The sequence below is a fragment of the Delphinapterus leucas genome, chromosome 1, assembly GCF_059928025.1.
Source record: "Delphinapterus leucas isolate spDelLeu-1000000601 "Yukka" chromosome 1, BTC_Dleu_Yukka2, whole genome shotgun sequence".
Classification (NCBI taxonomy): domain Eukaryota; kingdom Metazoa; phylum Chordata; class Mammalia; order Artiodactyla; family Monodontidae; genus Delphinapterus; species Delphinapterus leucas.
The window spans coordinates 174515629-174532749 of NC_143129.1; the positions used below are offsets into that span (position 1 = coordinate 174515629).

At 38.1% G+C, this 17121-nt stretch overlaps 1 protein-coding gene across 4 annotated transcripts in view; it reads left to right on the top strand.

Annotated features, from left to right (window-relative positions):
* The window catches only part of EIF4G3 (eukaryotic translation initiation factor 4 gamma 3), a 366332-nt gene that overhangs the window by 193095 nt on the left and 156116 nt on the right, over nt 1-17121 (top strand). For 3 of the 4 annotated variants that reach the window (XM_022551756.3, XM_089899604.1, XM_089899606.1), the window contains 2 exons: nt 9377-9556; nt 10352-10466. In XM_022551756.3, the coding sequence (XP_022407464.2) occupies nt 9377-9556; nt 10352-10466 (295 nt within the window). Of the gene's footprint in view, nt 1-9376; nt 9557-10351; nt 10467-17121 lie in introns of those variants that run through there. The other variant, XM_089899612.1, reaches the window with a different exon arrangement.

A 17121-nucleotide genomic window follows, 5' to 3' on the forward strand; every position in this document is an offset into this window, starting at 1 on the left:
GGAAATTCATAACCTTGGCTCCGGCTGCTGTAGTAGCTACCTTGGAGAAATAGAGAAGGGGAGAGTGTGGTTGAAGTGACACTGCCGAGCAGCATGCAGTTGAACCAGTGTTGTGGGACAGCGTGGAGTACGCTGTTAGGAAGAATTTGCTGTCTTGTATCCATGAATGTAGGAGCCAGTTCGGCTTGTTTCCCTGTGGAGTTGGTATTGGCATTTTGGATGGAATAACCAGTTATGAAAAACTGCCCTGTATGTTGCAGCTCCTTTAGCAACTTTTGGGCCATACATGCCAGTGGAATTCCGCCAGTGACAATTTAAAAAAACAACAAAATACACCTTCCTACATTTCCAGATACGCTCTGTGGAGGTGATGCTATTTCCCATTTAAGAATCCCTGGCCGAAGTCTGTATTTAAGAGATCTTCTCCTCAAACCTAAGCCAAATAGAGACCTAAACCCTAAGAGGTTCATGGAGAAGCATGGATTCATGCTCATAATACAAAACAAGACATATAGAGGCTTGCATAATGAAAGCAATACAGTTGATAACAAAAGTTGGGTGGTATACAGAAAATACATTTTTTAAGGGAAAACATCTTTGTCCTGGGATATTTTTAGTTTGTTGTGATTAAGACTCAAAGTTGAAGGCCCAGATGGTTTTTTCACCTACGGCTGTTTGCTTTGGCCAGAAGGAATTAAGTCAAGCGTTAGAGTTAGTCTTGACTAGTTAGAATTAGTGAATAGATTTCTCATTTCTCCTTTATTACATTATTCATCAGTGACTACCTTTCCAATCATATGTCCTTTCATGCTTTGATCTTACTTTTTTTACAAAATAATTTGATGCTGGATGATGTTTCCTATGATTGATGATTCTAAAGTCCCATAGTAAATACATAACTTCTCGTGGATGTTTAGTAACACTTGGTTCTATAAACTGTTGACTGAATATAATGCACAAGGTGAGTGTTGTGAGTTCAGTTTTATTTGGGGCAAAATGAGGACTGTAGCCTGGGAGACAGCATCTCAGATAGCTCTGAGAAACTCCCCCAAAGAGGCAGAGGGGGGGAAGGTCAGTTATATATGTGATCTTGGTGAAGGAGGAGTACATGTAATCAAGCACACATTTTTTTGCAGAAGGTTGCTGCTAGTCTCGTGGAGGTTACTGCTCGTCACGAGGAGCAGACGTCACCATGAATGATTTTAGTGCTTTTCTAGATTTGAGGAGATGCAAGTACTGGGCTCATAAAGTCTTCTCCTGAAAGTATCTATCTAAAGGCCTGTTCCGCCAGTTTCCCCCAGAGCACGGAGGGCCTCATTCCTGCTCTCCACCTGAGCTCCTCTCAGGGGGTGCTGAAGGTCAGCGGCTGCAGCAGCTTGTGATTTAATCCTTGCAGAGGCAGATGGCAGGTGCCAATTTTTAGTTGGCAAAATGAGGCAAAAAAAAAAAAAATCAGTAGTTATTTAGATGAGCTATCTGAAGGTAATTGCTTGGGGAAAGAAAACTAATAATCTAGTGATCTAGAACCTATATATTTTCTCTTTGTAAAATGAAGTTATCAGAATTGAAATGAGACAAATAGCAAGATTTTGGATGGTAAACATTTTTAGTTTAATACAACCAAGAAACTGCTACAGGATGTGTATGTTTCTTGGAACTGCTTTTATTTAGATGATCTTTATGTGTGGCCAACCAGGGCTCTTTTTGAGTCCCTCAGGTCAGGGATATCAAGTTCTAATTAGTATTATGTCAGCCACATCATCTTCCTGGTACAGTTAATTTTTGGCTTTTGCAGGGTTTCTTTAGATTAATAAGGATGTTCTGTTCTTTTTGCATTTTATAATCTGAAGAGAGCTTTAGCTTAGAATACAGTTTTCTTCAAAGGTAAAAGAAAGTAGTCCTAAGTTATTTTATATGCAGAACACTCTTGGCTTTAGAAATGTGTCAACTATTTTTATTCTGATATTTGAAAATCCCAAGGTAATTAGAAACTGAAAGAACAGAACGTACACCCAGAATTAAAACAAGTGACTTGGTATAATGTAGATCTGGCTTGTGTTACTAATTTCATGTCTTTGGTCATTGAAGTTTGTGTAATTGTGGTTTAAAGTTACTTATGTTCCTGTCCTTATTTTACTTTTGGATTTCACAAGAAATAGCAAGCGTTGGTTACACACTATGGCTGAATAGTCTTTGCATTATGAGGAAAACCAGGGAATTGGTATTTTAAAGTGTTTGTGGAACAAAAACATTTTGCAGTATGTTGATACGTGATTTTAGTTCACATAATGTTCAAATTAATTGGATTTAGCTTAAACAAATAATAAGCTTCATAAAAAAACAGTGTTTGGCATCAAGGAGTATGTTACCTGGGGCAAGCATTGAAGCTATGCATGTTTTCCTATTGTAGTTTGGTTCTTTCTGCAAAAAGATTTTAAAAAAAAGAAACAGCTGGCTTATGTTTATCCCCTCCCTCCAATTATGACCTCTAAAGGTTTCTGTTCTCCAAGTTGTGCTGTTACATTTGAAGCCCTAGTCCTTGGTAGAGAAATATTTGTATTGCTCTAGACATTTTCTTAGATGTGGAAAATAAAATAAATGAAGGCTTTGGGTTTGCCTCTGGGGCCAGACCTGGCATATCAGGACCTGGCATTTAATGGATAGGAAATCTGGCCAAGCATCTATGCAGCCTCATCACCAGAACTCTTGTATTTTTCAGAGCTTGATGTAGGCCAGTGATGGGCAGTTTTATCTGGTGCCTTTCTCACAAGGAGTTGTAGGATTGCAGCAGAGACAGTGAAGAAAATATAGGTTGGGAGTTGGCATAACTGGGATTCAGTCTAACCTTTTCTGCAGACTAACCTTGGACTTCAGCTTTCTTATCTGTGAAATGGATAAAATATGCTTACAAATGATGTTATATTGAGGTGTTATAATAACAATGTTTCCTAAGGGTATTGTGGCGAATAAAAGTACCAGCCTGTCACAGTGCCTGACACATAATAGGCCCTTGATAAGTGTCAGTTTCCTTTAGCAGTGAGACAGCCTACCTTTCCCCTTTCCCAAGCTATTTTTACCTATGAATGAAGTGTTCTCCAAGGATGCTTGTTTCCCAGACTCTGCATTATGATCTGATAGAACACTTTCTTCTTCCTGACAGAATCCTTAAGGGTTTCTTTCCTCCATCTGACATAATCCTCTACGGTAACACTGTCTAATAGAACTTTCTGTGATGAAGAAACTCTTCTGTATCTGTGCTGTTCACTGTAATAGCTACTAGCCACATGTAACTATTGAGTGCTTGAATTGTGCATTGTGGCTGAAGAACTGAATTTTAAATTAAATTTAATTTAAGTAACTAAATGTGGCTAGTGGCTACCTGTTGGACAGTTCAGCTATAGGGCTTACATTTCCTAATTCTTAGTGAAACTAAATTATGTGATAATATGTGTTACCATGCAGGAAAACAAAGAATTTTACATGAATAACCTTCATTATAAATTGTTGTAAGTCAGCAGAATATCTGATTGATACTTGAACGATATCCCATTATGTGGACTCTTTACTACTTGTCCCTTTCTAACTTGTCAGAAAACCATAGCACTAACGTTTTTCTTAAGTACTTAATTTTTTTTTAAAGATATTAACCTAAAAATTTTTTTTAAATTAATTTATTTTTGGCTGCGTTGGGTCTTCTCTAGCTGCTGTGCGCGGGCTTTCTCTAGTTTTGGCGAGCGGGAGCTACTCTTCGTTGCGGTGTGCGGGCTTCTCATTGCAGTGGCTTCTCTTGTTGCGGAGCACAGGCTCTAGGAGTGCGGGCTTCAGTAGTTGTGGCGCACGGGCTTAGTTGGTCTGCGGCATGTGGGATCTTCCCAGACCAGGGCTTGAACTCGTGTCCCCTGCATTGGCAGGCAGGTTCTTAACCACTGTGCCACCAGGAAAGTCCCAACCTAACAAATTCTTAATTGAGATTCTTACTGTTTACCCCTCCAGTAGGTTGAACTATATATGCAAAAAGCTGGGGATTTCAGAAACATATTTTTCATATGGTTTTTATTGCTTTGCAAATTAATAAGTACTCAGTGGTTTTTGACATAGGAAGAACTAATGTGATTGAATAAGATTTTTCCTGGTTACTGAAAATGAATAGGTGTTTTTCAAAGAATTTCTGGTTATTATATAGTTTTTTAGAGATATTTTTGTCTTTTGATGATTCGAGAGAGCAAAGTCATGAGAAAATGATATATTCTAATTAATAGCATCTGGGTAATTCCCTGGTGGTCCAGTGGTTAGGACTAGGTGCTTTCACTGCCAGGGCCTGGATTCAATCCCTGGTTGGGGAACTAAGATCCTGCAAGCTGCACAGCATGGCCAAAAAAAATTAACAGCATCTTCAAAAAGCATTTATTACCATTGTTATTGGCCAGGAAACTTTGGTAAAGCTATAATTACTACGTCTTTAGAAGGATTTTCCAAGAGGTAACTTTTTCCTTCTTGCTTCTAGAGTGTTTCTGTGAAGGTCAGCAATCTTAAGTACCCTATAAATTCACCCTCTGTTTTAAATGTATCCTAGCCCTTTGGAGCTACCCAAAGTACCACCTCAAATGAGGGCTGTCATCTTCCTCTGCTGTTTTCCTGGCATACTAGTGGACCATTGAAAGATAAAAGACTAAACAGATTGAAATCCAGTTTTGAAATGATACGTTGTACAAGGTTCTTTTCTCCTTACCTGTCCCGTTTCAGCATCTTTTATCAGTGACTTGGATTAATGCCATGCCTGTCAAATTTGCCGATGGTCATGTAGTTTTGATATCGCATGATATATTTAGAATCCAAAAAAAAAAATCTGTGTAATCTGAAATGATGGGTTGAAATTAGCTAGATAAATTTTCAAAGGAATAAAACACTAGATTCCTATATGAACTTCAAAACACAACTATAAGAGTACACACAGAAATGAAGAGCATGACTTACCGCCAGGTTATATATAAAGAATATTAAAGAATTTTAGATGATTGTAACTCAGTACTAATTGGTAGTAAAATGTGGTTGACAAAAGAGCTCCTGTGATCCTGTGATTCTTGTTCATTAATGGAAACAGAGTTGGCCAGAATAAAAGAGATATATTGTTTCTTTACTCAGCAACAGATACTGATTGAATGAGGGCCTGGTATGGTCTGGGCAGACCTGGATATTTAGGTTTGGCTCTCTACTTTGAGAACTTTGAACAGTGGGAGAAGATTGAGAAAAAAGAGTTAGCTGGTTAGGGAATTTAAAAATCTTGGTTGGAGGGAGAGGGGGTGGAGGGTGGTGATTGGCTTGGAACAAAAAATGGTGATGTGTAAGTTGGCAGTGATGGCAGTCTTCAGATAACTCAGAGGTTTGTCACTCCTGGAGAGGAAGGATTTGACTTTGATGTGATTTTGGGGGGATAGATGTCAGACCAGAGGGTAGATGATACAGAGGGATAGATTTGGAGCCAGTCGAAGGAGAGACTCTTGCAGTGTCAGAACTCCATTTAACAATGAAATAGAACTGTGTCCTGAGTTGCTAAAGTCTCATAACCTCAAAGGCATGTCATATAAGAGATTCAAACTTTAGGTATATGGTTAGACTAAATGGCCTGTACTGTCCTTCCAAAACAGGATAGTTTGATTCTTTTAATGATTCTTCAGTACTCAGTGGAGAGGAAAAAGGATTCAGAAGCATTGCAAGCAGTTTGGGAAAGCCTGTTCACATCCACACACTCTTTTCAATAAGCTGTGGTTTGCTGCCATGCCTACCGACTATTAAATCTAATTCTGTATTTACAATTGAATGGTTAGGAGGGAGTACAAAAAAGAGAATCCATTTCTTTTTATTTCTTTGCATGTCCAACCGTTACACCTTTTCTGGTCCTGGAGATATTAGAACCTCGTGTGTGTGTGTGTTTGTGTGAGTGAGAGAGAGAGAGAGAGAGATGGTGTACTTTATAAAGGGAAAGACAAGCTCCAAATAGCCTTTCATAGTAAAAATCTTAGTGCAGTGAAGTTGAGTAAAAGTAGGCCTGTTAAATGTACCAAGGATAAAAAAGCATATGAACAAGTTTCAGTTACTCCAAGGGAGATAGAGAATTAGAATCTTGTAGGTAGGAGAAATTTGTTTTCCTGAATGATAAACATGAATTTCATGAGGTGACTGATGGAGTGTTTTTCTTACCAGAAATCAATTACGATTGAGGGATCTGCTACCCATCAGTGTAGTTAGATAAACGTCCTGCCACATCCCTTCAGCCTTTGAAAAGAAAAGATTTCTTCTGACTGATGTCACTCGTTGAAATTATGAGGAGTGTTCCATTTCATGAGAGTTAGAGTGTGTTACAGTTAAAAGTACAGGCCCAGAGCCTGAATGTGTTTAAATTACACATGGCAGACCTTTAGCAAGTTACTTAATCTCCCTGTCCCTCAGTTTCCCCACATGTCTAATGGTGGTGTTAAAAATAGTACCTGCCTTAGAGGTTTGTTGTGAGGATAACTTAATATATTGATATATGTGGAGTGCTTAGAGTGGTACCTGGTAGCTTAAAGTACTATATGAATCTTCATTGTTGTTATTTAGTGTTCCTGTTTAATACAAGTTTCTACTTAGCTTCAAAGCTGAAATCTTAGTTTATATAAAAAAAATATGGTATGTCCACATAACCACAAATTTTGTGTTTTACTGGCTTGGCTGTATGTTGATGTTAAGAGTATCATTAGAAACGTTTGTTTGTTTCTCTTTCAGAGCAGCTTAAGTAAACAGTCTTATCCTATTCAGAAATCTCCTTGAATAAAATGTAATCTCAGTTATTCTAGACAGGCTGGTTAAAAATTCCAGCAGAACAGTTGGAAAATAGTGGTAAGAGAAGTATTTATGGGAAAACTTTACACATGTCTATTTTTCTTGTTCTGCATAAGTTAATGGACTAGTTTCCTCTCTCTCTCTCCCCCTCACCTCTCCGTAACACCATGTGTCTTAAGGCAATAAGTACTCTGACAAAATTTGTTGGTAATATAACCACAGTGGATCATCACCTGTATCGGTTTGATACTCTCCTTGTCTTGCCTGCCCTCTAGAGTTCATGGAAAAGATTCTTACAGAATTAATCTTTTTATCCACTGTGGCTCACATCTAGTAGTGCTCAGTAAGTTGAGCCAGGTGAATGACCCTCCTTTCCTTGAGTCCTGTAACAGTTTTGTGGCTTCTGTGATATATACACCGAGTTATAAAAATGGTTAAGTTCATTCCTGAAATGTGTTCACAGCTCACATTGATGAATAATAGATTCTGTCTGCTATGTAATTAGGAGAAGTGAAGTCTAGCCTGGAAAGTTTACTAGTCCAGTGTTCCTGGTTGCAAGTGACAGAAATCCTTGTGTCTGTCACCAAAACTGTGTCAGTGGAGATAACTTGAAGACTATTGCTGTCATTGTGACCCAGCCCAGGTTCCTGTGTTATCACCCTTGCCTCTTGTATTTTCTTTTCCTCTCACCAACTACTCTCTGTAGTTTCCCCATTCACTTCGTTCTCCTGCTGTACCTTACTGTCTGTTGCTTTTCTGTGACTTATTCTCTTTAGGGCTTTCTTTCCCTTGGGGCATGAGGGCTGAATGGGGATGGGCCTTGGGCACTGGATCCCAATTCTCCCAATTCAGCACAAGATGACAAGTTACTTCCTACCACCTGTGGGTAGCTTGATGCTTAAGAGTAGGACATGGTAAGACCTGAGTGGGCCCAAAGGTCAAACTTGCAGTTATTTGGACCAATAGCAACACTCATGTCTGGAATTGTGAGACAACTCAAGAGACTTTGGAGCTAGGCAGCATTTTTAGAGTATTACTATATTTCCCCATTTTAAAGCTATAAGTGGCCTCTTATATACCTGGTTAACTGAAAAGAGCAAGTTTCTGTCATGTGGAGCCTGGTAAAAGTTGAAAGGTCTAGGTGTTTCTTAGGACTTTTATAAACTTAAAAGTAACAAATGGCACTTCTACTGTTAACTCTCATCTCCATTGAAGATGGAGAGCAGATCATAGAGATGCTTAATAACTGATGCTGAGTCATATCATGGGGGAGAGCCAAGAGTAGGAATCAGTAGTTCCAATGGTACTTGTCCACTAAGCATACATTTCCTGTCAAGCTGTTAATACTTTTGGCTACTATTAGAATATTTTTGCCACTGGATTTATTTACTTTTGATTAAATGTCATTCGATTCTTCAGTTTCTTGTGCCCTTGAATTCTCAAGTAGAGAATTGTCATTCTGATTTTCTAATCTTCTTTCTTCTCCTATTATTACTAAATAGAAAGATATTTTTGTTGAGCTGCATGCTATGTCCTACCCCTTCCTACTGATCTATAAGCTTTTCCATTGGCTTTCTTTCTGTTTCCTGCTGCTTTCTTGCTTCATAATTGAAGGGAGGATTCAGACCCATCCAGGTAACAAACTACTGGTTCTGCATGGCCTCTTTATTTCTCTGTTCTCCTATTATCATTATTAGAGTGAGATTGATTGTCTGCTCATGAATACACGCATTCGCGGTGGGAATTCACTATTGGTATATTGTTTCAAGGCTTTTAAGCCTGCAGTGAAAACCATAAACAACCACAAGTACTGGTTACCATTTGAAAGATTTGAGATGTGCTCCTTCCAGACCGTTCTCAAGCCTGTCTAGATTTTCCACTTTTATTGCAAACTATTTGAGAAAGCAAAATTGGGTTCAGTTTAGTATGAGATTGCCACTATTGGCAAAATGAAGGCTTTTCGTATCATGTGACAGTCAGCGTGTGACAACCCTACAGATGGTTTTAGTTTAATTTGACCTTGATAAACTGAGATGAAGATTTTTATGTCCGGCAAGATTTATTGTTATTCTAAATATTTTATAAATGACTTGAATGGTAGTTTTTTACGGGACTACTTTAATTTTTAATAAGTTGATAATGAGCTATCTACTCTTTATGAAAGAAGCAATGCTTTTATACGACAGAACAACTTTTAGAGCGATACCAACTATCCCTTTTGTTATATTTTACCACACATTTTAAAATTAATAATTTATGGTGTGGAATTTTTAGTTTAAATTAGCTGAGATTTCATTTTAAAAGTGAGGCTGCCCTACTGTTTTCAAATGAGTGACAGCATTGACCAAAGCGTGAATCGGTGTGGCTGTGCCTCGTGTGGAATGCTTTTTGTGAACCCAGGTATAGGCAATTAAGTCTCTCTTTATGTATGTTGTATTTCTAATTCAAGTTGATAAGACTTTTATAAGTGGAACAAAGGAGAAAGCTCAAGATAGTAAAATTTACATACTGCCCTTTGTAAAAAATATATATATATATATTTTTCTCCCCTCCTCAGTTTTTCCAGAGGCCTCAAATACAGCCTCCTAGAGCTACCATCCCGAACAGCAGTCCTTCCATTCGTCCTGGTGCACAGACACCCACTGCAGTGTATCAGGCCAATCAGCACATCATGATGGTTAACCACCTGCCCATGCCGTACCCAGTGCCCCAGGGTCCTCAGTACTGTATACCACAGGTAAAGTAATCTCTCAGATCCGTGTGGTCCATCAGCAGAGTGGGGATTAACTCAGATTCTCATCAGAGGGAACAGGGAGGGTGGCTGGTAGCTTTGGTTTTTAGTGATGTGTGAACTTTTCTGTTGGATATAAGTCTAAGCCATTTTGTCATTTTTCATAATATCATAAGGAGGTATTTCTTCATCTCTTAAAATTTCCTAAGATGATAGAGAAATTGTTTTTATATCCTAGCTTTCTCCCAATCCCTTACCCACAACCAGCTGCTCTAAAATAGAGTCTATAACTACCTGTTCCAGTAATACCATTCAGTGTCATTGAAAGCTATCAGCCTGAAATAATTTTACAGTGAGCTGATGTCTGCCTGTGCCCTGATTTGCTGTATGGCTTTACCTAAGGCGCACTGTTTCTTTCATCCTCATTACATCTTTTTTTTTAAATTGAAGTATATTTGATATACAATATTGTGTTCGTTTCAGGTGTGCAGCAAAGTGATTTGGTTATACATATGTATATTCATTTTTTTCAATTCTTTTCCATTATAGGTTATTACAAGATACTGAATATAGTTCCCTGTGCTATACAGTAAATCCTTGTTGTTTATCTACTCATTGCATCTTAATGGCAAGCAGGTGTTTTGAACGTGTTTAACAAAGTGGCTTTACCTCCTTTAAATGATTCTCTTACACACATACACGCACATGCGCGCACACACACACACACCCCTACACCTTTATTTTTCCATAGTAAGCTACCTTCATGTTACTTCCTAAACGTCTGTAACCCCTCTCTTGCAGTACCGTCATAGTGGCCCTCCATATGTTGGGCCCCCACAGCAGTATCCGGTTCAGCCACCAGGGCCAGGTCCTTTTTATCCTGGACCGGGACCTGGGGACTTCCCCAGTGCTTATGGTAAGTATGAAAAATTAGGCAATTTCTGCTAGCTTGTTGTGCTTATTTCATTTTGTTGTTTGGCAGGTCAGTTTAGGTAGTGAGGTTTGGTGGTGTGAAAGATTTTTAAATAAAATGTTGCAAACAGTTCTGACCTGAAAGCTTTTTTCTTTTAGAGCGGCTTACAAGGAAAGAATATTATAGAAACGCATTTAGTTAATGACACCTTCTGAAGGAGCTGGTAATTCTGTTGCAAAAAGCCCATGTCTCAAGAGTCTGATGTCTGCTGCTGGCTCATGATTACCTAGATTGTTGCTGGATTTTTGCTGAATGCATAAATATACCTTATCTCCCTTCCATGATTTCTTTTTTTCCAAGCATTTACCACCATTTACCAAAACATTTGTTAATGTTTTCTCACTAGAATGTAATATCCACGAAGGCAGGGGATTTTATTTGTTTTGTTTACTGCTATATCCCTAGCACCTAGAGAACAGTGACTGGTAGGCACTTAGAGAATATACATGGGATGACTGAATTTAACTCAGTATACCTGTGATTTCTTTTCTGCAAAATTTTGGTAAGATCTGTGTCATGGGGAGGTTTTGAGGATTAGTTAAATGGAAATGCCTTGAAAAATTACAAGTATTTTTAATGTAGAGAAGCAAGCACCAAGCTTATACTTGGTGTGTGAACTGATACTAAACTAAGGAGTAATGAAAATTACTTATTTTATTCAGTAAATTTCTACTACATACCACACTTGTTTAATCCCTTAGAAGGCGAATTATAAGTGATAAAATCAGCAAATACTAGAAAAGTTAAACTTTAAGATTCAGTAAGGGGACTCCCCTGGTGGTGCAGTGTTAAGAATCCGCCTGCCAATGCAGGGGACATGGGTTCAAGCCCTGGTCCGGGAAGATCCCACATGTATTGGAGCAACTGTTCCCGTGCGCCACAAGTACTGAGCCTGCACTCTAGAGCCCGCAAGCCACAACCACTGAATCCACATGCTACAACTACTGAAGCCCGCACACCTAGAGCCCATGCTCCGCACCAAAGAAGCCACCGCAATGAGAAGCCCATGCACTGCAACGAAGAGTAGCCCCTGCTCACCGCAACTAGAGAGAGCCCGTGCGCAGCAGGGAAGACCCAGCAAAAATATTAATTAGTTAATTAATTAAAAAATAATTATTTAAAAAAAATTCAGTAAGCATTGCTCTTTTCCATTACAGCACGGACGTATTAAAATTTTAACTTGTTCTTTTAAGATGGTAACCCACCCTAGATAAACATGTATCCACTAACTGTTTCCTAATATTGGGATTAGTGGCTCAGTTAAAAACCTTTATAGAATAATTGATGGGTATTAGAATAACCCAAGAAGGTTTCCTTTAGGTTTTGAGGTGAAATAGGCAAAGCAGCCAAGTGTTAACTAGCTTTACTTCTTTTAGAAAAGGAAAATCTTTCTGTTACTTGTGAAACTGCTGTTTCAAAATGATATACTTTAAAACTTCATTAAATGTCTCAAATTATATGTTTATTTAACTTTATTAAAGTGGTATTAAGTGGTATTTTTACGAAGAAATACTTGATATTTCCAGAACAATACATGTTTACACATATGTTTAAAAGGAAAATAATATATGCACATTACCCAGCTTTAACATAGAATATTGCCAGTACTGTTGAGGTACTTGTGCATCCCTTGAACTTAGCTTTATGGCACAGTTTTCACACAAGTCTGGTGCCTTTGTATTGGTACTTGCTCTGAAAACTTAAATCCAACTAAAATTATTTTGAGGTGTAGAATTGGCTGTTGTTGTTATCTAGAATTTGTTGAATAGAAAAACTTTAAGATGAGATTATCTGTCAGAGTAAACATGCTGAAATTAACAGTATTTCTCTTTCAAATCCATGTTGCAAAGGGAATGCAATTGTATCTTAGAATTTACAAAATTATTTTGAAAGGTTTCTCACTGAATTTTAGTCTACTGTTTATTTACGGATCACATAAATGTTTTTTTGACTCAGAAAATATCATCATTATAAGTCTGTGCCAGCCCTCTTTCTTGCTCTTGAAACTACTGCTGCAGTATATATGGAAACAATATAGATGAGTTTACTAGCAGAGAAATATTTTGATGATGTGTATATACAGCGTTATAACATTTTGGTTTTATTTATTTCTATTATATATAAGCCATATTTATTTATTTTTACAAAAAAGCAATAGATTGAGGTGCAGTTGTATCTCAGATATTGTTGATGTCTGTTCCTTTTGATAGATATTCTTTCTTCCCCAGGAAATTCTTACATAGATCCAATAGACATTGAGTAGGTAGTTCATCATCTAGATTAAAACACTGTTTTCCTAGTTTCCTTAAGATTAGATAGACAATCTTAAGATAGTTTTTCATTATGAAAGTAACCAAGTTGATGAAAAATACAAATAATGTAGGACATAAAAAGTTGAAATAACCAATTTTTGTCCCTCCTTACTCCCTAAAGCAATAATGATTTAACAGATTGAAACATATTTTTTTCATTCATATTTAAATAATTTTTAATGCAAATGGGCACATACTATTTTTAATGTTCTAAAACTTCCTGTTTTTTTTCCCCCATCTCACGACATATTCATGGACATCTTTCCATTTCATTGCCTATAGAATTTCAAGCTACATAGTATTCCATTTTAAGAATAAATCATAGTCTAGTTCTCTGCTGATAGAAGTTTAGGTTCTTTTTGTTATTTGGGCATATGTTTTAGTTTTAAAGCCTGTCACTAGTTAGTATGTTTTTATCAGAATCAAAAGTTGTAATCTAATCGTTCCCATCAATTATAGGTCCTCCAGCTATATTGCCTTGGTCTTATGGTGTAGAAGCCATAAACATTCCCTTTCTATTTCCTTTTCTTGGAATCTCCCCTTCTCTTGCCTTTTCACTTCCATTTCTTAAATTTCCCTCTGATCCTGATGCCTCCCCTTTCCTCTTCATCTCTCCTGTCCTGATCTTGGGTTGGGTTAAAGGTGGGTGTGGGGATGGGATCCTACTTCTGTGTTCCAAAGAAGGAGTCCTTTCTTCTAGGGCAGAGGACCTTCCTTTATCTGAACTGGCAAGGAATGAATCCAAGACTTGTTCCTTCTCGCTCTACTGCTGGAGTTTGTGAGTTGGGTGGGCTTCCCCCCCGCCCCCCAGAGTTCTTAGTTCTTCATCCTTAACTTTGCACTTCACTCCTGCATCCTAACAGTTTACTCCCCTACTTGGTTTAAACCTTGAACAGTGGTTCTCAAAAAATATTCTTAACTACATTGAATTTCAGTAACTAGGATCATAGAATTCTGTATAATTTTTGCAGTGTTTCTATAGTGTTGAGGAAAAATAACTAATGAATAGTATTTGCTCAGTGTCGCTTTTCAGTTTTTCTCTTGTCAGTGTTTCTTAAATATTTTGATGCCTGTTACATGAGAAATACCTCATGGAGACTGAAATTATTTCCAGGCCAACCCTAGAGGGTGATCACCCAAGATGAAAAACATAGTTTAGGGAGCAAAGGGATGTGGTTGATGGTGGCAGTGATGTCGAGGAAGGAAAAGATTGAGAATTTACAGTGGTAGATGGCCCCGTTCTCTCTTACTTCAAGCCAGTATACTCTCCTTTTTTCTCACTCTGTCATGTCATTTCCCTCTCCTTCTGTCATCTTCTTTCCACTCTTTTCCTGAGTCTCTGTGGGGGCTTGGGCACCTTGTTCAGCTCGTAAGAGCTGAGGAAGTCGTTGTTCCCCGTAGTGTGTGTAGGTGGGAAACTTTTTTGGCACCTCAAATTCAGTTTGATTGTATTTTTGCAGAGCGGCAATACATTATTATTATGGGTATATTATGGGATAAATTGATTTTTATGTGCCAGCCTGCATATTTAACCACTATATTTATCTTTGTTTCTATGGAAAATTGAAAGTTTTGAAAGGTTTTGGAAGACCTGCAATGTGTAAGACATTTGTGCTAAGTATTCTGTGGAATGTAGATGTTGAGGTATTCTCCCTGCCTTTCAGGAACTTATTTGTGTGATGTTTGTGCTTGGGGTTTTGCCAATGAGATGAAATCTAAATATTGACTCGACCAGTTGTTCCCAGATCTTTCAGTATCCTGGGCAAGTGAAATATAAAGTAAAGCAAAATAAAGGAAGAAACATACATGACTATTACATTTAAAAATTTGCCAATAAGACTTTTAAAGTGAACTGCTACTTATTGTATCATTTCCTATAGGAAGGCTGTTTTAAGAACAAAAGAGTAAGACTGAAATAATTTCAAAAAAGGAACAGTCCTTTCCAAAAATGTCAAGTTGGCAAGCCTGTAGTTGTGTGTGTATTTTGTGGTTATTATTGTATATATTTTGCCATATATCATTGGCACCTTTTATATAGACTGGGGTTAGGAGAACCACTGATATAGAATAAGAGTCAGCAAACTTTTTCTATATACCATATATACCATATATACTATATATCATATATAGTAAATATCTCAGGCTTTGCAGAACTAGGATCCCATCCCCACACCCACCTTTAACCCAAACCATTCAGCTCTGCCATAGTAGTGGGAAACCAGCCATAGAGAGTAGATAAAGTGTTGTTTGTGGGTGTCTTCCCATAATACTTTATTTACAAAATAAATGGTATTAAGCTGAATTTGGGCCTCCTGATCTAGACAAACCTAACTCATTCCATGAATAAGAGTTCCAGAGACAGTAAGTAACTTGCCTGATAAATGGTATGCAAAAGTGACTCACATTTTTAATAGAATAAAATAAATGTTTTAAATGTCCCTGCCTATGTAAGAAGTTGGATTAGATTATTTAAAAAAAAACAAAAAAAAACTATTGTTTGGTAGGGCAGAAGGCCTGCTCTGCTGGGGTCCATAGTTGACTAAATGTTTTACTAATTTAGTGTTTAACTCCCCACTATATCGAGATTGTCCTATTCTGCCAGGTTTATTCAGCTGGTATTTATTGTGCATATATTATACATCAGCCTCTGCCCCAATCATGTTGATGCAGAACTGATTCATTAGAAGAATCTGATTTTTTTTTTTTTTTTATGTTTTACCTTTTGGATCTTATTTCACTTAGCTTAAAAAATAAGGCAAGGTGAGCCAATTGTATTGCTTGTGTAACAGCATTTGAAACCAATTTTAGGGGTTTGTTTTGTGAGTTTTGGAGCTAGTGACATAATATGGTAGTATAGAATTGTTTATTTGAGCTCTGTTTTGATAATACTTTGCTCACTTACTAGAGGATAGCTAATGTGCTTTTGTCTTTGAATTTATTCAAATCCTAGTCATGCTGTTTACATCAGCCCTGTTTAGTTCTTTTCCAAATCTGGTTCTCGAAACCTGATTGATACCTGCAGAGTTCTGATACTGCGAGTCATAGTGCTTCCGAGAAATTTCCACTTGAGGATTATTATGATGGTGGTGGGGATGGTGAAGATGTCGATGATGACGGTGATAACGGAGCCTACATTCTTTGACTTTTTACTAAAGTACCAAGGATTTTCCCAGTGTTAACTATCTTCATACACATTTCTTTCCTTCTTGTTACTTTGACTGCTCTCCGTCTCTCCCACTAAAGGCTAATCATCACTTGTGCACCCATCATATATGTACCCACTTAAGGCTGTTACTCTAGCAGTCCTCTTGTGTCTTTCCTACAGTACCACTTTTTTTCTCCCTCTGCTGGATTAGTTTTATCAGCATACGGGTATATTGTTTCATTCCCATCTTTTAAAAAAAAAAAAGTTTTTTTTTTAACTTCATATTTTTGTCCACCTATAGCCCATTTTTTTGCTTCCTTTAAGACTTTTTGTTTTGTTTTGTTTTTTGCGGTATGCGGGCCTCTCACTGTCGCGGCCTCTCCCGTCGCGGAGCACAGGCTCCGGACGCGCAGGCCCAGCGGCCATGGCTCGCTGGCCCAGCCGCTCTGCGGCACGTGGGATCCTTCCGGACCGGGGCACGAACCCGTGTCCCCTGCATTGGCAGGCGGACTCTCAACCACTGCGCCACCAGGGAAGCCCCCTTTAAGACTTATAAGAAAAAGAGCTGTCTGTACTCACTGTCTTCATTTTCTGAAGACAGAAGAGGATGCACACCTCCACCCGCACCCAAACAACTTTTGTCAAGGTCACCAGTGAATTCTACTTTGCTAAATCTTAATTGACCTCCCAGTACCATTTGACATAGTTAAGCACTCTGCCCATTCTTGGACCATTCATCTCCTTTGCTGGGTTTTCTTCATATCTGTGCAACATATCTAAACAACATAGAGTGCCTTGGGAGTTCCATGGTGATCCAGTGGTTAGGACTCTGTGCTTTCACTGCTGTGGGTCCAGATTGAGTCCCTGGTCACGGAACTAAGATCCTGCAAGCAGTGCAGTGCCGCCAAAAAAAGGTCACTATTAAAATAAATAAATAAACAGCATAGAGTGCTTCAAAGTTTAGTCCTTGGGCTTCTTTTCTGTTTGAACTCACTTCCTGAGTTACCCAGTCTCATGGTTTAAATACTTCCATATAGTCTAATTCCAAAATGGATACCTATTCACCGACTCCAGACTTGTGTCTCTTTTGGCCTACTTGATATCTCTGTTTGAAAGTCTAATAAGAATGTCAAAACTTTAC